The sequence below is a fragment of the Siniperca chuatsi genome, linkage group LG17 (assembly GCF_020085105.1).
Source record: "Siniperca chuatsi isolate FFG_IHB_CAS linkage group LG17, ASM2008510v1, whole genome shotgun sequence".
NCBI lineage: Eukaryota > Metazoa > Chordata > Actinopteri > Centrarchiformes > Sinipercidae > Siniperca > Siniperca chuatsi.
This window is the reverse complement of record NC_058058.1, coordinates 355,373-374,784: the sequence shown is the minus strand read 5'-3', so window position 1 is coordinate 374,784 and position 19,412 is coordinate 355,373. Positions and strand designations below refer to the sequence as shown.

The window sequence follows — 19,412 nt, the reverse complement described above, 5'->3', positions numbered from 1 at the left end:
CAATGAACGCGTTTGTTAAAAATGGGGAAGTTGGATCTTATATATTCCACCTGTATATCCATCATTTGTTTGATGTGAAACTCATTATTTTGTACTGAATGAAATATGCTGAATGTAAACCCGAAGGTTGTAGTTCTACTTATTAAGTTTTGTTTTTTTGATTTCTCTTGTTGTATTTTTATTTTATAAAAAGTTTTCTTTTTTAAATTTCTTTGTGCTTCTTTGTTTTTGTATTATTTATAATTTCTCCATTCATCATCATCCTTGTGTGTTTGCCTTTATAAAAACAGAGTGGACCTCCAACACATCATCATCATTTCCTGTTGCTATAAAAGGACATCAGATTTTTGTGTGTTTACTCTTCATCCTTCAGACTTAAATCAAAAGTGGAGCTTATATCTGTAAGTTATTGTCAGTCAGTAATAATCACACCAGATGCCGAACACTGATACAAACAAATAAATACTCAAACAGCACTTAAAGGCAGAATAAGTTGGATTTTCCTACAAAACAATGTGTAGACTCACACAAAAATAATCCCTCTCAATCATCATTTATGACCCACTAGAAGTGTGTGGTGTCTGTATCTGCAGAGACGCTGCCTGTAGTTTCTTTTTCTGGGGACGCCAACCTTTGGGCAGCGCGGTGTAGCTCCCAGCCAATAGCAGCGCGGTGTAGCTCCCAGCCAATAACAGGTGTTGTAGCTCCCAGCCAATAACAGCGCGGTGTAGCCCCCAGCCAATAACAGGTGTTGTAGCTCCCAGCCAATAACAGGCGGTGTAGCTCCCAGCCAATAACAGGTGTTGTAGCTCCCAGCCAATAACAGGCGGTGTAGCTCCCAACCAATAGCAGCGCGGTGTAGCTCCCAGCCAATAGCAGCGTGGTGTAGCCCCCAGCCAATAACAGCGCGGTGTAGCTCCCAATCAATAACAGCGCAGTGTAGCTCCCAGCCAATAACAGCGCGCGGTGTAGCTCCCAGCCAATAACAGCCAGGTGTAGCCCCCAGCCAATAACAGGCGTTGTAGCCCCCAGCCAATAACAGCCGTTGCAGCCCCCAGCCAATAACAGGTGTTGTAGCTCCCAGCCAATAGCAACGTAGCTGTGTAGCTCCCAGCCAATACCAGCTGTGTAGCTCCCAGCCAATGACAGGTGTTGTAGCTCCCAGGGTGTAGCTCCCAGCCAACAACAATGCGCAGGCTGTGGGGTCGGGACTCTATAAATAGGTAGCGAGTAGGTTACATCGCTGTTTCCGTCTGTCTCCTCTGCTTTCTTTCTGTGTCGTAGATTTACCTCCGGCGCTAAAACGAAGTGTTCCGATAGGTCGGGCTGAGCTACACACCGCAGGATGAAGCTGGACAGGATGAAGCTGATGTTTAATTCAGTGTGATTTAATATGAAACAAACAAAAACTGATAAACCAGGTGAGTTTCCACCTGCTGAATATTTCTGTGGTTTGAGGTAGAAAATGTTAAACTGTTGAAACATAATTAACAGTCAGTTCTCACTATGGAGAAAATTAAAGGAGCAGTCCGTCTGTCTTCTTCAGAAGCAAATGACTGCCTCAGTTTCATCTCTTGGCACAATTTAGGTTTAAGGTTTAACTACTTGAATGATATATTTTACTGTATTATACTGCGTATTTTGTATACTGCGGCCTTCTCTTGTGTTATATGTCCGTTATCATATGTATGTATCTCATGTTTTTTATTGGTTAAGGTCAAGAGAGAGAACTAGAGGATTTATTAATATTAAAAGTGTCACTTTAAATTTATATCAGGTTTAATAGAACAGAGGCTCCAGGGACTCAAATTACTAGTCAGAAAACCAGAGGATTTACCTAAATCTGTTCAGATTCATTGATTATCAAAACTGTTGAATTAATTTTTCAGCAGTTATTTGGTGAATGGTTTCAGCTATGGTCAAAAAGTTCTGCAACGAGCTGCTGAGAATCTGAAAAGAAACTGACCGACTCACACCAAACACCATTTAAGTTTTTCACGTTTTTACTTGCATTTAAGATAAAACTTCACAGATGGCTTTTTATGCTATTTGGTAAATTCAGTAAGTAAAGTTCAGATCAAGTCTCTTAAACCTCCTGAAGGTTTTTTTTTTTTTAAGTCTTTCAAACTGCTGAATTTCTTTCTAAGTAGAAACGTATAAATAATTTCCCCCGCCACCTGCTGAAGACTTATTTTCTGCTCTGACGTGTTTCACAGCGTCATGTTGAACGGCTCGGTCCCCTCTGTCCCTGCAGGTGGACCTGGTCTCTCTGTGTGGCCGGTCTTCAGGTGGTGGACCAGATACTCTCTCCTGGTGAAGGTCCTCCTGCAGAGTCCACAGCGGTGCGGTCTGTCCCCGCTGTGGACCTTCAGGTGTCTCTCTAGACTCTCCTTCCTGCTGAAGTCTCGACTACAGAACCCGCATCGATACGGTTTCTCTCCAGTGTGGACCCGTTTGTGGATCTCCATCCTCCTGATGGAGCTGCACTTCTTCCCACACACGTCACAGGTGCTACCCACCTCTTTGTGGGACCGCAGGTGGTCTCTGAGAGTCTCGGTAGACTCCAGACGGTCCCCACAGGCCCCGCACCAACTCTCGGGCTCCTTGCAGTGGTTCTCGGCATGCCGGACCAGAATCCCCTGTGTGTAGAAGGAACTCCCGCAGACTCTGCAGCTGAAGGACTTGGCAGGACTCTGGAAAGGGGCCCTCTGTCTGCGGAGGCTGCAGGACATCTGGTCCTGGTCTTGAGACGTGTTTCGTCTGATGTGTTTCCTCAGAGTTCGCTTTGAGCTGAACTCTCGTCCACAGCTGCCACAGACCAGCAGCTTCTGGTCTGCAGGAGGCCGAGTCCCAGTCCCCCGAGTCCTCTGAAGACCTGGTTCAGACTGAGTGTCGTCGCTGTCCTCAGTAGATGACTCTGATTGGATAACGGAGTCCCTGTTGTGGTGTGCAGGTTTACAGGTCCCTCCAGGTTCTGGTCTTATCAGATGGTCTGAGGGGGCGGGGAGAAGGTCCTCCTCTCTGTGGAACTGAATATGATCATTGTCACTCTCCATCAGCCAATCAGGATTCTGTGTAAATTTGGTGTCAGTCTCCTCCGGTCCTGAAGCTTTGCCCCCTTCTTGTTCGATGTGCAGACTGAAGCTCCGCCCCCTCACCTGCGGCTCTTCTTCTGTGGTTATAATCTGCAGAACACCTGGAGGATAAGAACAACTTGATGTGATGGTGAAAAACATGATGAAGGCTCAGGCAGCAGGAGTCCAACATGTTACTGTTTCTGAGTTTATTTATCAGGTGAGATACTGAGAGAACGTAACTGATTCTGAAAAGTCTGCATACTTTTGGTGGATGTGTTTAAAAAGTCAGACAGAAAGCAGCAAACTGTAAAATTCAAACAACTCAGATCTGTGTTCCTGTGTAACCTGAATGAAAATATGTTCCACTTTATCAGGTGACCAGCTAATATTCATTAAAAGTAACTTCATCAATGGCCTTAAAATATTTGATGGTGATTGATTAGAAAATAACTGAATCAAAGCAGTAAATGTCCCTCAAACAGCAGTCGTGTCTCACACACAAATTCCAAGCAGGATTTGAGTCTGTTTGTGTTCACAGGGGAAAAATGACGTACATTCAAAACAGAGTGCAGATTAAAAAACCCTGGTTACCATGGCAATCTACCCTGGTTACTGTGGCGCTCTACCTCGGTTACTGTGGGGATTTACCTTCGTAACTGTGCCAATCTATCTGATTACTGTGGTGATCTAAACGGGTTGCCGTGGCGATCTACCCCGGTTACTATGGTGATATACTCCTTTCTGTACTGACCTTCCTGCTGGGTGCTGATCTCTGCTCTGACTGCAGCCTCCAGCATCATGTGACCCTCATCCACTTCCTGTTTGACAGGGAATACTTCCTGTTTGTTGACAGTGGGTTGATGCCCCGCCTCCTCCCTGCAGGACTGGATCTGATTGGACAAAGGACTCTGGTCTGTTTTAAGTCTTTCCATCAGCCAATCATGACTCTGTGTGAACTTGATGTCAGTCCCCTCTGGTCCCAAAGCTTCACCCTCTTCCTGTTTAATGTGCAAACTGAAGCTCTGCACCCTCACCTGCTGTTCTTCTTCTGTGGTTAAAACCTGCAGAACACCTGGGAGAAAAAAAATGGTAATATTTAGATAGTCAATGTCATAAAGACATGACAGAATGATGTCTTTGTCTCTCTCTCCCTCTGTGTGAATGATGTCTTTGTCTCTCTCCCTCTGTGTGAATGATGTCTTTGTCTCTCTCTCCCTCTGTTTGAATGATGTCTGTCTCTCTCCCTCTGTGTGAATGATGTCTGTCTCTCTCCCTCTGTGTGAATGATGTCTGTCTCTCTCCCTCTGTGTGAATGATGTCTTTGTCTCTCTCCTCTGTGTGAATGATGTCTGTCTCTCTCCCTCTGTTTGAATGTTGTCTGTCTCTCTCTCCCTCTGTGTGAATGATGTCTTTGTCTCTCTCCCTCTGTGTGAATGATGTCTGTCTCTCTCCCTCTGTGTGAATGATGTCTTTGACTCTCTCTCCCTCTGTTTGAATGTTGTCTGTCTCTCTCCCTCTGTGTGAATGATGTCTGTCTCTCTCCCTCTGTGTGAATGATGTCTTTGTCTCTCTCCCTCTGTGTGAATGATGTCTTTGTCTCTCTCCCTCTGTGTGAATGATGTCTTTGTCTCTCTCCCTCTGTGTGAATGATGTCTTTGTCTCTCTCTCCCTCTGTGTGAATGATGTCTTTGTCTCTCTCTCTCTCCTCTGTGTGAATGATGTCTTTGTCTCTCTCTCCCTCTGTGTGAATGATGTCTTTGTCTCTCTCCCTCTGTGTGAATGATGTCTGTCTCTCTCTCCCTCTGTGTGAATGATGTCTTTGTCTCTCTCCCTCTGTGTGAATGATGTCTGTCTCTCTCCCTCTGTGTGAATGATGTCTTTGTCTCTCTCCCTCTGTGTGAATGATGTCTTTGTCTCTCTCTCCCTCTGTGTGAATGATGTCTGTCTCTCTCCCTCTGTGTGAATGATGTCTGTCTCTCTCTCCCTCTGTGTGAATGATGTCTGTCTCTCTCCCTCTGTGTGAATGATGTCTTTGTCTCTCTCCCTCTGTGTGAATGATGTCTGTCTCTCTCCCTCTGTTTGAATGTTGTCTGTCTCTCTCTCCCTCTGTGTGAATGATGTCTTTGTCTCTCTCCCTCTGTGTGAATGATGTCTGTCTCTCTCCTCTGTGTGAATGATGTCTTTGACTCTCTCTCCTCTGTTTGAATGTTGTCTGTCTCTCTCCCTCTGTGTGAATGATGTCTGTCTCTCTCCCTCTGTGTGAATGATGTCTTTGTCTCTCTCCCTCTGTGTGAATGATGTCTTTGTCTCTCTCCCTCAGTGTGAATGATGTCTTTGTCTCTCTCCCTCTGTGTGAATGATGTCTTTGTCTCTCTCTCCCTCTGTGTGAATGATGTCTTTGTCTCTCTCTCTCTCCCTCTGTGTGAATGATGTCTTTGTCTCTCTCTCCCTCTGTGTGAATGATGTCTTTGTCTCTCTCCCTCTGTGTGAATGATGTCTTTGTCTCTCTCTCCCTCTGTTTGAATGATGTCTGTCTCTCTCCCTCTGTGTGAATGATGTCTGTCTCTCTCCCTCTGTGTGAATGATGTCTTTGTCTCTCTCCCTCAGTGTGAATGATGTCTTTGTCTCTCTCCCTCTGTGTGAATGATGTCTGTCTCTCTCCCTCTGTGTGAATGATGTCTGTCTCTCTCCCTCTGTGTGAATGATGTCTTTGTCTCTCTCCCTCTGTGTGAATGATGTCTTTGTTTCTCTCTCCCTCTGTGTGAATGATGTCTTTGTTTCTCTCTCCCTCTGTGTGAATGATGTCTTTGTCTCTCTCCCTCTGTGTGAATGATGTCTTTGTCTCTCTCTCTCCCTCTGTGTGAATGATGTCTGTCTCTCTCCCTCTGTGTGAATGATGTCTTTGTCTCTCTCCCTCTGTGTGAATGATGTCTTTGTCTCTCTCTCTCTCCCTCTGTGTGAATGATGTCTTTGTCTCTCTCTCTCTCCCTCTGTGTGAATGATGTCTTTGTCTCTCTCTCCCTCTGTGTGAATGATGTCTTTGTCTCTCTCCCTCTGTGTGAATGATGTCTTTGTCTCTCTCTCCCTCTGTGTGAATGATGTCTGTCTCTCTCCCTCTGTGTGAATGATGTCTTTGTCTCTCTCCCTCTGTGTGAATGATGTCTTTGTCTCTCTCTCTCTCCCTCTGTGTGAATGATGTCTTTGTCTCTCTCTCTCCCTCTGTGTGAATGATGTCTTTGTCTCTCTCTCCTCTGTGTGAATGATGTCTTTGTCTCTCTCCCTCTGTGTGAATGATGTCTTTGTCTCTCTCTCCCTCTGTTTGAATGATGTCTGTCTCTCTCCCTCTGTGTGAATGATGTCTGTCTCTCTCCCTCTGTGTGAATGATGTCTGTCTCTCTCCCTCTGTGTGAATGATGTCTTTGTCTCTCTCCCTCTGTGTGAATGATGTCTGTCTCTCTCCCTCTGTTTGAATGTTGTCTGTCTCTCTCTCCCTCTGTGTGAATGATGTCTTTGTCTCTCCCTCTGTTTGAATGTTGTCTGTCTCTCTCTCCCTCTGTGTGAATGATGTCTTTGTCTCTCTCCCTCTGTGTGAATGATGTCTGTCTCTCTCCCTCTGTGTGAATGATGTCTTTGACTCTCTCTCCCTCTGTGTGAATGATGTCTGTCTCTCTCCCTCTGTGTGAATGATGTCTGTCTCTCTCCCTCTGTGTGAATGATGTCTGTCTCTCTCCCTCTGTGTGAATGATGTCTTTGACTCTCTCCCTCTGTGTGAATGATGTCTGTCTCTCTCCCTCTGTGTGAATGATGTCTGTCTCTCTCCCTCTGTGTGAATGATGTCTTTGTCTCTCCCTCTGTGTGAATGATGTCTGTCTCTCTCCCTCTGTTTGAATGTTGTCTTTGTCTCTCTCCCTCTGTGTGAATGATGTCTGTCTCTCTCCCTCTGTGTGAATGATGTCTTTGACTCTCTCTCCCTCTGTGTGAATGATGTCTGTCTCTCTCCCTCTGTGAATGAATGATGTCTTTGTCTCTCTCCTCTGTGTGAATGATGTCTTTGTCTCTCTCCCTCAGTGTGAATGATGTCTGTCTCTCTCCCTCTGTGTGAATGATGTCTTTGTCTCTCTCCCTCTGTGTGAATGATGTCTGTCCCTCTCCCTCTCTGTGAATGATGTCTGTCTCTCTCCCTGTGTGAATGATGTCTGTCTCTCTCCCTCTGTGTGAATGATGTCTTTGTCTCTCTCCCTCTGTGTGAATGATGTCTTTGTCTCTCTCCATCTGTGTGAATGATGTCTTTGTCTCTCTCCCTCTGTGTGAATGATGTCTGTCTCTCTCCTCTGTGTGAATGATGTCTTTGACTCTCTCCTCTGTGTGAATGATGTCTGTCTCTCTCCCTCTGTGTGAATGATGTCTGTCTCTCTCCTCTGTGTGAATGATGTCTGTCTCTCTCCCTCTGTGTGAATGATGTCTTTGACTCTCCCTCTGTGTGAATGATGTCTGTCTCTCTCCCTCTGTGTGAATGATGTCTTTGTCTCTCCCTCTGTGTGAATGATGTCTGTCTCTCTCCCTCTGTGTGAATGATGTCTTTGACTCTCTCCCTCTGTGTGAATGATGTCTGTCTCTCTCCCTCTGTGTGAATGATGTCTTTGACTCTCTCCCTCTGTGTGAATGATGTCTTTGACTCTCTCCCTCTGTGTGAATGATGTCTTTCTCTCTCCCTCTGTGTGAATGATGTCTTTGTCTCTCTCCCTCAGTGTGAATGATGTCTGTCTCTCTCCCTCTGTGTGAATGATGTCTTTGTCTCTCTCCCTCTGTGTGAATGATGTCTTTGTCTCTCTCCCTCTGTGTGAATGATGTCTTTGTCTCTCTCCCTCTGTGTGAATGATGTCTGTCTCTCTCCCTCTGTGTGAATGATGTCTTTGACTCTCTCCCTCTGTGTGAATGATGTCTGTCTCTCTCCCTCTGTGTGAATGATGTCTGTCTCTCTCCCTCTGTGTGAATGATGTCTTTGACTCTCTCCTCTGTGTGAATGATGTCTGTCTCTCTCCTCTGTGTGAATGATGTCTGTCTCTCTCCTCTGTGTGAATGATGTCTGTCTCTCTCCTCTGTGTGAATGATGTCTTTGACTCTCTCCCTCTGTGTGAATGATGTCTGTCTCTCTCCCTCTGTGTGAATGATGTCTTTGTCTCTCCCTCTGTGTGAATGATGTCTGTCTCTCTCCCTCTGTGTGAATGATGTCTTTGACTCTCTCTCCTCTGTGTGAATGATGTCTGTCTCTCTCCCTCTGTGTGAATGATGTCTTTGACTCTCTCTCCTCTGTGTGAATGATGTCTTTGTCTCTCTCCCTCTGTGTGAATGATGTCTTTGTCTCTCTCCCTCAGTGTGAATGATGTCTGTCTCTCTCCCTCTGTGTGAATGATGTCTTTGTCTCTCTCCCTCTGTGTGAATGATGTCTTTGACTCTCTCCCTCTGTGTGAATGATGTCTGTCTCTCTCCCTCTGTGTGAATGATGTCTTTGTCTCTCTCCCTCTGTGTGAATGATGTCTTTGTCTCTCTCCCTCTGTGTGAATGATGTCTTTGTCTCTCTCCCTCTGTGTGAATGATGTCTGTCTCTCTCCCTCTGTGTGAATGATGTCTTTGACTCTCTCCCTCTGTGTGAATGATGTCTGTCTCTCTCCCTCTGTGTGAATGATGTCTGTCTCTCTCCCTCTGTGTGAATGATGTCTGTCTCTCTCTCCCTCTGTGTGAATGATGTCTGTCTCTCTCCCTCTGTGTGAATGATGTCTTTGACTCTCTCCCTCTGTGTGAATGATGTCTGTCTCTCTCCCTCTGTGTGAATGATGTCTTTGTCTCTCCCTCTGTGTGAATGATGTCTGTCTCTCTCCCTCTGTGTGAATGATGTCTTTGACTCTCTCCCTCTGTGTGAATGATGTCTGTCTCTCTCCCTCTGTGTGAATGATGTCTTTGACTCTCTCCCTCTGTGTGAATGATGTCTGTCTCTCTCCCTCTGTGTGAATGATGTCTGTCTCTCTCCCTCTGTGTGAATGATGTCTTTGTCTCTCTCCCTCTGTGTGAATGATGTCTTTGTCTCTCTCTCCCTCTGTTTGAATGATGTCTGTCTCTCTCCCTCTGTGTGAATGATGTCTGTCTCTCTCCCTCTGTGTGAATGATGTCTTTGTCTCTCTCCCTCTGTGTGAATGATGTCTGTCTCTCTCCCTCTGTGTGAATGATGTCTGTCTCTCTCCTCTGTGTGAATGATGTCTTTGTCTCTCTCCCTCTGTGTGAATGATGTCTGTCTCTCTCTCCTCTGTGTGAATGATGTCTTTGTCTCTCTCCCCTCTGTGAATGATGTCTGTCTCTCTCTCCTCTGTGTGAATGATGTCTGTCTCTCTCCCTCTGTGTGAATGATGTCTTTGTCTCTCTCTCCTCTGTGTGAATGATGTCTTTGTCTCTCTCCCTCTGTGTGAATGATGTCTGTCTCTCTCTCCCTCTGTGTGAATGATGTCTTTGTCTCTCTCTCCTCTGTGTGAATGATGTCTGTCTCTCTCTCCTCTGTGTGAATGATGTCTTTGTCTCTCTCCCTCTGTGTGAATGATGTCTGTCTCTCTCCCTCTGTGTGAATGATGTCTGTCTCTCTCCCTCTGTGTGAATGATGTCTTTGACTCTCTCCCTCTGTGTGAATGATGTCTGTCTCTCTCCCTCTGTGTGAATGATGTCTTTGTCTCTCTCCCTCTGTGTGAATGATGTCTTTGTCTCTCTCCCTCTGTGTGAATGATGTCTTTGTCTCTCTCCCTCTGTGTGAATGTCTTTGTCTCTCTCCCTCTGTGTGAATGATGTCTGTCTCTCTCCCTCTGTGTGAATGTCTTTGTCTCTCTCCCTCTGTGTGAATGATGTCTTTGTCTCTCTCCTCTGTGTGAATGATGTCTTTGTCTCTCTCTCCTCTGTGTGAATGATGTCTGTCTCTCTCCCTCTGTGTGAATGTCTTTGTCTCTCTCCTCTGTGTGAATGATGTCTTTGTCTCTCTCCTCTGTGTGAATGTCTTTGTCTCTCTCCCTCTGTGTGAATGATGTCTTTGTCTCTCTCCCTCTGTGTGAATGTCTTTGTCTCTCTCCCTCTGTGTGAATGATGTCTTTGTCTCTCTCCCTCTGTGTGAATGATGTCTCACATTGATGCGTCAGTATTAACAATCTAATAATGTCATATAGAATTTTACTGCGGCCACTATTTTTACTACAACAGGAAGCTGATAATACTTCTGTAGAGTTTTGAATCAGAACCAGGTTTATTGCCAAGTAGGTTTACACATACCAGGAATTTGTTTTGGTATATTGGTGCAGAACAATAGTAATAGAAAATATAGTAAATTAGAAAATATAAAGTAAGATAAAACAAGTACTAATACAAGTATAAATAGAAAATAGACAATAAGAAAATATTATTAAAAATTCAGGACTTGTAATTAAGTAATTTTACAATATTGGCACTTTTACCTGATTGTTTCTTCCACCACTGCAAATAAAGTACCTTATTTGAACTTAAGTTAACTTTCCAGCACTGCTCGTGTGGATAAAGTTTTTGTTTTCTTATTTAATTTTATATTTTAGTGAAAACGAATTATGTTTAATTACTAACTGTTATGAAACTGGTCCCAGCTGTAAACTAACAACGGTTTTAACAGGTTTCCAGTTTAACAACAGTTTGTCTTCACCCAACAGCGACACCTGGCGGGGGGAAAACAGCTGCGTCACACACTCAGCGGACATTTTCTTTATCAAACCAACAAACAGCAGAGTCTTTGTCCACTGACCCTCCGGTCCGTCCTCCGGTCCGTCCCCCGGTCCGTCCCCCGGTCCGTCCTCCGGTCCGTCCTCCGGTCGTCCAGCAGCCTCCAACAGTCTCCGCTGTCGGTCGGTCTCTTGTTTTAACCGGAAAACTTCGCGTTCATATTCGGCGATCATTCTGGCAAAACAGCGGAAAACGTCGTCGGTGACCGCGGCGAGCCGCTGGTCGACAAACAGCCGCAACACGTCGAGCTTCAACATGTTCGTACCGACTGAAAGCACCGGGATGCGGACAGAAGAAGCTGCAGGAGGGTCGATGTCGGTCCGAGCGGAAACAGTCAAGTTAGACACACGGAGACAGCGGCAGACAGGAAGTCTCCACAATAAAAGCCCTTATACAAAACGTATTATATTAATATTAATACATTTATCCTGATTAAACCACCGGCTCTGCTGCCGGGTTAACGTTCAACACATCCAGAATCTGCTGGAAGAAAACGATTTGTGTACAAATGTAACATCCAAGATGTGTGTTTAATTTCAGAGGAATCCCAGGAACATTTCAACTTTTACAAACTCGTGACTTTCTGTTTAATGTTACATTAGTTGTTTCATTCTGAAGGTTTGAGCGTGTTTTAATTCAGCAAACTTCACCTGGAAACACGTTCACACCTGGCAGTCATGTGCCTCCGAGGGCTGTCACATGACTGCCAGGTGACTTCAAAGGCTGTGTGTAAACTCACCGACCATGTGATACAGGTCAGGGAACTCATTCAAAGAGCCCTGGAGCATTTCAAGGACCCCTGGAACTCATTACAGTGGTCATTGATCTGACTCAGTAATTCATGGGAACATCTGAAAGCCCCCTGGAATAATTCAAGTTTTCCCAGAACTCATTCAATGATCGCAGGAACACATTCAACGATCCCTTAAATATTTAAAGAGCCCCGGGAATAAGTTTGTGAATCATTAAACTTCATTCACAGACCCCAAGAACATTTCAAGGATTCTAGAAACTCATTCAAAGACCACTGGAACACATCCCAGGACCTTAGGCACTCATTAACATTTAGACATCCATTAACATTTAAGGAACTCATTCAAGGGCCCCTGAAAAAAAGCTGCAACAGATTTCTCATATTATTCTTTGTGTATAAACACATATAATAATTTGGGCACCTTAGGTTGAGCTAATCAATGAGCTCATCTGGGCTTTCTGTCCTTATTAATATATTATTATTTGTGTCTTTGTTTAATTTTAACCTGCAAATAAACTCAGTTTTCTATTTCTGAAGTGTGCTGGACCTGCAGTCCATCAGCAGGAGGCGCTGCTCACATTTGATGCAAATGAGCTGTAGTTGTTTAATGGATTAATAATAAATGGACTGAGGAACTTAAAGCAGCTATAATCAATATTTTTATATCAAAAGACAATAAATGAAGCGACGGCGTGTCGGCGTCTCTGCTGCTGAACCGGCAGCTTCACGGCCATTCGTCTGCTGCTGCTCTGGTTCGCTCTCAGCTCTCAGAGCGCCGCTGCCAGAGAAGAAGAAGCTGTGAAAAGCCTCTGAACGCTTCCTGCTGAGCGGCAAACAGCAGCCAGACGCAGTCAGAGCAGCTGCTGAACATAGCGGAGCATCTAGCTGCTAAAGAGCCAGATGTTTCCCTCAGCAGCTGCTGAACATAGCGGAGCATCTAGCTGCTAAAGAGCCAGATGTTTCCCTCAGCAGCTGCTGGAGACCAAACATCAGAGCTGACAGAAAGAAGACAGATGACGTCCATCTGGAGAACACAGACAGCATCTAGCTGCTAAAGAGCCAGATGTGACTCTGAGCAGCTGCTGACGACGCGCGGAGCATCTAGCTCTGAGAGCCAGATGACGGCAGCAGCTGCTGGTGACTCTGACACGAGCTGACGGAGAGAAGACCAGACTGAGCGTCCATCGTGACTCTGACACGCCTCCTGATGAAGCGTCATGTGACTCTGACACGCCTCCCGACGAAGCGTCACGTGACTCTGACACGCCCCGATGAAGCGTCATGTGACTCTGACACGCCTCCTGATGAAGCATCACGTGACTCTGACACGCCTCCTGATGAAGCGTCACGTGACTCTGATGACACGTCATGTGACTCTGATGAAGCGTCATGTGACTCTGACGAAGCGTCATGTGACTCTGCAGCTGCTGGAGGCGAGACACAGAGCTGACAGAGACACATTCAGTCGGTGCAGATTTAATGTAAATGTTCTTCCTGACAGGACGGCAGACAGAATCATGTATCATTCATCAAGTGAAGATTCACGGTATAATAATATTATGGAACATCCTGTATCAATGACAACAAATTAGGGCTGCCGCGAGAAGTCGACGTAATCGATGGTGTTGACACTGAAAATTCATTGTTTTTCTTCAATATCACTGAGTGCTGCGTCCTGACGTCAGCGCGGCGGTGCGGTTGTGTTTATTTGTGCTTTAGAACGTAAACCGCTGTGAAACAATCAGAAAATAACGTTTTATTTCTCTGATTCACCGGCTTTCTCCCACCGGCGCTCCCTCTCCTCATTCACTCTGTACGTCGCTCGCCCACAGCTGACTCTCTAACACGTGAACACAAACCAACGGACGCTTCGTGTGGCGCGTTTTCCAGCACAGACTGGACGCCGGACACCGACGTCGAAGCTGGGTACAGGAAACAAACCAGGCGAGGACACGACGGGGAGAGTCCGGTCCACGAACTGGTTTGCTGACCGTGGAGCCGTGTGACCGGTCCGATCGCCGGATCGGCCACCGCAGCGTGACGTCGGCCTGCGTTTCTGAAACCGTAGTGTTTATTGATTAGTAAGAAGAGCTTTTAATATCTTTTGTCCTCGTAGCTGTTTAATATAAAGCCATGCAGGCGTCTGCTGGTTAGAATCTGAGCTTATTTTATGTTTATTTTTATCGTGTTGGAGTTTAAACCTTTGTTTACATTTTGTTTGTGCTGCATTATACGATGACATACAGTTTGTCAAAATAAAATGAGCTCAAATTAAATGGTCAGTTTGATGTTTTGGAGGAAAATGAATTGTTTAGATTAATGGATTAATCGGTAGAATAGTCGATAGAGTAATCGATAGGAAAATAGTCATTAGTGGCAGCCCTACAACAATTAAATACTTTATTATGTAATATAAACAACTCAACTTTAAGACTAAATGTGACATTTTTAGTCGTTTGACTCACTGACCTGATTTAAACCAATAACATCAGTTTATTTCTGTAGGCAGCATTGTGACGTGAACACAATCTTTATGATATTATAGTATTGATTTTAACAATATCACCCAGCTGATTTCTGTCGGCTATTTTGGAGGCAAAACAAACTTTTAAAAAAAGACAGACTTTCCCCTGAACATCATCATGGATGTCAACACTGCAAAAACCGTCAGTAACAGAAAAAGAGCTTCAACAGTTAGTCAATTAATCGTTCGACAGAAAATTAATTGGCAAGTTAATTGTTTTTTTCACTATTTTCTGGCGTTTTATTTTCAAAATCGAGTAACTGAAAAAATAATTAGCAGATTAATAAATAATGAAAATAATCTTCAGTTGCAGCCCTAATCTGAAAATATGGTTTTTACATTTTTTTAAAATTGAAAAAACATTAAAGGCCAATTTAACTGTTATATTTAACAGGTTTGTGTCTCTGCTGATGACTGAAGAACATTAACTTCAACAAACCCAGCTGGAGGTCTGTCAGTTCACCAGTTTGTAAAACCAGTAAAAACACTGGTCTGTGTGAAGTCTACAGCTGTATGAAGTCTGGCTGCAGACCTTCCTGCCTCCTGATTGGTTCTTTGCTGATCTGGACGTCCAGGTGAACCTTCATGTGGACGTCTCTGGAGCGTTTCTCCTGGTAGCTCTTCCCGCAGACTCTGCAGCTGTAGGGTTTCTCTCCGGTGTGCGTCAGCAGGTGTTTCTTCAGATCGTTCTTGGTGACGAACGCCTTCCAGCACAGGTGGCAGCTGAACGCTCGCTCCTTCTTGTGGAAGCGGATGTGGGTCTCCAGGTATCCTTTGGTGCTGAAGCTCTTGTTGCAGAGGCTGCAGCTGAACGGCTTCTCCCCGGTGTGGGTCAGCATGTGGGCATTCAGCCCTCCCACCTGCCTGAAGGATTTCCCGCAGACGCGGCACTGGAACGGCTTCTCGCCCGTGTGGATCCTCTTGTGGACCTCCAGGACGTGGACCGACGCCAGGCTCTTCCCGCAGGTCTCACAGGAGACGCGGTGGGCCGGTTTGTCTCCGGTGTGGTTCCTGATGTGCGTCATCAGAGCGCCGTTATCGATGAACGTCTTCCCGCAGAACTCGCAGATGTACGGTCGCTCCCCGCTGTGGATCCTCTTGTGGCGCCGCAGGGCGCCAGGCCGCGGGAAGGATTTACCGCAGATGCCACAGCAGTACGGTTTGACACCAGTGTGACTCCGCATGTGAGTCTCGATGTTCTGGTAGGTTTTACCGCAGATGTGACAGATTTTACCGGCGTCTCTGTGACTCTGCAGGTGCTCCGTCAGGGTCTCTGATGGCGGTAAACTTTCACCGCAGATGCCGCAGACAGACTCTGCTAAATGAATCTTAGCGTGTTTCCTCAAACTACCTTTACTCTGAAAAGACTCCCCGCAAACTTTACAGCAGTGAGACGTCTGAGTCGACACCTTGGCGTTCTCGACAGTTGGCCTTTTCTCCGCCTCAGACTTCAGGCTCTGAGAGTCCGGCGGAGGCTCGGCGTCCTCATCGCCATGGATCTCCCATGAGTGACTCCTGCTGTGAGTCTTTAAGGCACTGCTCTCGATGAACGTCTTCCCGCAGTGCTGGCAGGCGTACGGTCGCTCCCCACTGTGGATCTTCTTGTGGCGCCTCAGGGCTCCGGGTCGGGGGAAACGCTTGTTGCAGACGCTGCAGCGGTACGGTTTGATCCCTGTGTGGCTTCGCATATGTGTCTCCATGTTCTGGAAACTCTTACCGCAGATGCTGCAGGTCCCGCTGGTCTCTCTGTGAGACTGCAAGTGAGTCAGCAGACCGTCAGGTGAGTCTACCTGCTGTCCACAGACGCCACAGACGCTCTGAGACTCTCTGCAGTGCGTCTCAGCATGTTTCCTCAAGAACCCTCGGCTGTGGAAGGAATCACCGCAGACTCTGCAGCAGAGCGAGGAGGACTGAGCCGACTTCAGTCCAGAGCTCTGCCTTGTCTTTGGTTTCAGCGTCTCTGACTGACCGCCCTCGCCCTCGCCCTCGTCATCCTCCTCACTCTGGACTCCATCGTCCTCTTCGTGGGTCTTCAGGTGATCCTGGAGCAGCCGGTTTTGGGTAAAGGTCAGTCCACAGACCGGGCAGACGTCGGGCGTCCTCCTGCTGTGGATCTTCTTGTGTCTCCTCAGTGCTCCGGGTCGGGGGAAGCTCTTGCCGCAGACGTTGCAGCTGTACGGTTTGACTCCGGTGTGACTCCTCATGTGCGTCTCCATGTTCTGAAACGTCTTTCTGCAGATCTCACACGTCCCGCCGCCGCTGTCGGTTTCTCTGTGAGATCTGAGATGGTCGAACAAACCATCTGAGGACTTGAAGTGTTCACCGCAGACTCCACAGAGGCTCTCGGGGTTGTCTGAGTGTGTTTCCACGTGTTTTACCAGATTTCCTTTGTGGCGGAAAGTTTTTCCACAGATGACACAGCGATGAGCCGCCGTCCGGTGCGATGACGCCGCCTGCTGTCTCCGACCACCAGAGCACCGCCCTCCATCCGTCCTTGTCCTGTTTGTTTCTTTGTTACTGGAAGAGTTGTCGCTTCCCCTCCAGTCATCGTCACTGTCGTCGCTCTCGGCTGCAGAGACGTCTGAGGAGGCGGAGCTGGGCGGGGCAGCGGGGAGGCGGGCGGGGTCTACCTCAGACAGCAGGGGCGGGTTTTCATCAGCGCCGGTCGTCCTGCGAGTGGGCGAGCCGACGGAATCTGGAAGAAACATTTTAAAATGATAATTAGTTCACGCAGCTTCATAGAGCTGCAAATAAGACGAGCGCCTGAGCTTTACCTCTGATTTGACGATACAGCCTTTTCTATACAGACACTGACATATTTAAGGTGGATCTGTCACATCGTGGACGACACCTGATCGGATGAATCAGGTCGAATTGATCAGATTGGTGCTGGTTTGTGAAACACAAAGAAGAACTTCATATCAAAACTTTACAAGGTTCTTAAAAGTTCAGGTTCTGGAAGGAACCGGGTTACAGGTTAAGTTCCTGTTGAGGAAAAGAGCTGAAGCTCTCAGCACGTTTGCTGCTCCACCTGCGACACCTTCGCTGCGCCCGACAATTACTGCGTACATACTCGCGCGACTCACGTGCAGGAGTTTCTTCTATACCTCGAACTTTTACAGCGGCCGCGTGTCGCTCAACTTCTGCTGCAACACAACGCGACGACTTCCAGCACAACGCTGCGTTGGCCAATCAAATACCTGCAAGCGCACATTCCTGCCAGACGACTCTGTAACGTGAACGCTGTTTTTCTGCTGTTTACGGTCGTCGTGACGACAGATAAAATGCTGTGAGAACTTTCCAGAGTTGTAAAATCCGTCTGAATTCATAAACCTCCTTTTCTCCATTTGCTGTTGTTTCCTTCATATTTATTACTTTCAGCTCTAATAAAACTCTATATTTCATTTTATTTCTCCCTGACAGCGTGCTTGTCACTTCCTGTAGACTAATTAAAATGAAATATGAACTAATATATATTTTTGCACATATTTATATATTATATATATTTACTCTTCTCTCCGGGTTCTCCGGCTTCCTCCCACCGTCCAAAGACATGCATGTGTAGGTTAATTGATAACTCTAAATTGCCCGTATTGAATGAATGTGTGAGTGAATGGTTGTCTGTCCTTGTCTGTGTCTGTGTTCGCCCTGCACGAGTTGGCCACTGTCCAGGGTGTGCCCTGCCTAAGGCCCAAGTCACTGGGATTCAGTCACTCCGCGACCCCTAACGGGGACCAAGCGGTAGAAAATGGATGGATGGATGGATATATTTACTCATCTTATGAAAAACAAATCTCGACTGTTGTAGCGTTTTGATTCATTGACTCGTTGCTGATTTTCTTGTCTGTTCCGACTATAAACAATCTTTTGGTTTATTTGAGCTAAAGATGTATTTAACTTCAGGTGCTGCACTGAGAACCAATAAGAGATGTGTTTTATGGGCCAACGTGCACCTGAACAGGTGAGTTTTCGGTTTCTGCTGTCCTGACGTTGCACCAATCAATGCATCCGATTATTGCCCAGCTGAGAGACAGTAACAGTCGTTGTGATTGGCTGTCAACGCTAACGCAGTGTTGGATCTGTGGTTGCTTAGCAACAGTCAGAGTGTGATGTGGCTCCAACATGGCGGCATGCTGCAGGAGAACAGGGCGGCTTTAAACTCACCTGTGCGGTTCAGTCGGACCACCGGGCTCAGCACCGCCTCCAGCAGCCGGCTCTGCCGCTCCAGCTGCCGCCGGTACTCCTCCACCTCCCGCTCCAGCAGCCCGACGATCCGCTCCGCCGCCGCCGCCAGCCGCTCGGTGAGCAGCAGCCGCAGCAGGTGGAGCAGGCGGCCTCCGGATCCTCCGGATCCGCCGCTCCGCTTCTCCAGCAGCCCCAAGATCTCGTCCCCGACCCGGGTCAGCTGCTCCGACACCGACACCGTCAGGGCCCGGATGCCGCAGCGCGGCGGGGTTTCTGTCAGAGACATCCCGGTACAGAGCTCCGTCCACCGGCCAGCAACCGGAAAACAACACGGGTCTGTTCCGGGTCAGCGAGTTCACACTGAGAGGAGAGAGCGAGCCGGAGTCTGCCCCCTGCTGGACCGGACGATGCTCCTGACACTACACTTCTTCTTCTTCTTCTTCTTCTTCTTCTTCTTCTTCTTCTTCTTCTTCTTCTTCTTCTGTTGCGTTTTATGGCGGTTGGCGTCCCTGATTGTGCATTACCGCCACCTGCTGGATTGTAACAGCTTCACAGTTTAAACTGTTTACAGTCCCATGCCACAGTCCGTTCTCTAACCTGGACCCGGCCCTCAGTAACATCTGGATCCTCTCCAGATGTGTCCACAGCATTCAGGAACCTTCTTGCAGCGTCCAGCGCCATCTTAATCCTTTCTGACTTCACTTTATTTCAGCCGCACAGTTTATAACCGTGGCAATAAATGCCAGAGATCGTTTCTTGTCCACACTGATGATCAGCTCCTTTTCCTTCTGCACTGCCGCCATTTCACCGTTCCTCTGCATTCTCTCCGCAGCTTCAGCGTAACTTTCCCTTTTCTGCTCTGATCTTATTCACTTTTACTTCCTTATTTCTTTCTGGGCTCTGTGCTGATCCCGTATGGTGGTTTCCCCTCGCAGTGCAGGCTCTTTGTTTCCTCTTTCTCCACGTTACAGTCGTCCTTCCCACATCTCCTGCCTCCTCTTCATCCTCAGCAACACGTCCATACTCCGGACAGAAACACCTGAGAGGAGCTCTCTCAGACGGCCTCGCCCTGTAACACACATAATCTACATCC

At 46.9% G+C, this 19,412-nt stretch overlaps 2 protein-coding genes across 3 annotated transcripts; both read right to left on the bottom strand.

The window, feature by feature from the left end:
• Window positions 1–1,985: 1,985 nt before the first annotated feature.
• LOC122864548 (zinc finger protein 287-like) lies at window positions 1,986–12,436 on the bottom strand. 2 transcript variants are annotated; one of them, XM_044172101.1, is made up of 4 exons: window positions 10,879–12,436; window positions 4,112–4,149; window positions 3,829–3,967; window positions 1,986–3,196 (listed from the first exon to the last, which is right to left on the bottom strand). In XM_044172101.1, exons 1-4 carry the CDS (start codon window positions 11,111–11,113, stop codon window positions 2,211–2,213), a joined length of 1,398 nt encoding a protein of 465 aa, XP_044028036.1. In that variant the 5' UTR covers window positions 11,114–12,436; the 3' UTR covers window positions 1,986–2,210. The 2 variants fall into 2 exon arrangements, with proteins under 2 accessions (XP_044028036.1, XP_044028035.1); XM_044172100.1 differs by having other exon boundaries at window positions 3,829–4,149; window positions 10,879–12,435.
• A 634-nt stretch (window positions 12,437–13,070) lies between these two features.
• Window positions 13,071–19,412, bottom strand: LOC122864530 (oocyte zinc finger protein XlCOF6-like). The gene is made up of 2 exons (XM_044172066.1): window positions 18,299–19,412; window positions 13,071–16,829 (listed from the first exon to the last, which is right to left on the bottom strand). Exons 1-2 carry the CDS (start codon window positions 18,603–18,605, stop codon window positions 14,638–14,640), a joined length of 2,499 nt encoding a protein of 832 aa, XP_044028001.1. The 5' UTR covers window positions 18,606–19,412; the 3' UTR covers window positions 13,071–14,637.

Bases quoted from the DNA above. Each gene is read 5' to 3' on its own strand.
- LOC122864548 (XM_044172100.1), bottom strand. From the start codon at position 11,113: ATGTTGAAGCTCGACGTGTTGCGGCTGTTTGTCGACCAGCGGCTCGCC. The intron at 4,150-10,878 runs GTCAGTGGACAA...TTTTTCTCCCAG, and splicing joins ACCGGAGGACGGACCGGAGG to GTGTTCTGCAGGTTTTAACC. The intron at 3,197-3,828 runs GTCAGTACAGAA...CTTATCCTCCAG, and splicing joins GATCAGCACCCAGCAGGAAG to GTGTTCTGCAGATTATAACC.
- LOC122864530 (XM_044172066.1), bottom strand. From the start codon at position 18,605: ATGTCTCTGACAGAAACCCCGCCGCGCTGCGGCATCCGGGCCCTGACG. The intron at 16,830-18,298 runs GTGAGTTTAAAG...TGTTTCTTCCAG, and splicing joins GGTCCGACTGAACCGCACAG to ATTCCGTCGGCTCGCCCACT.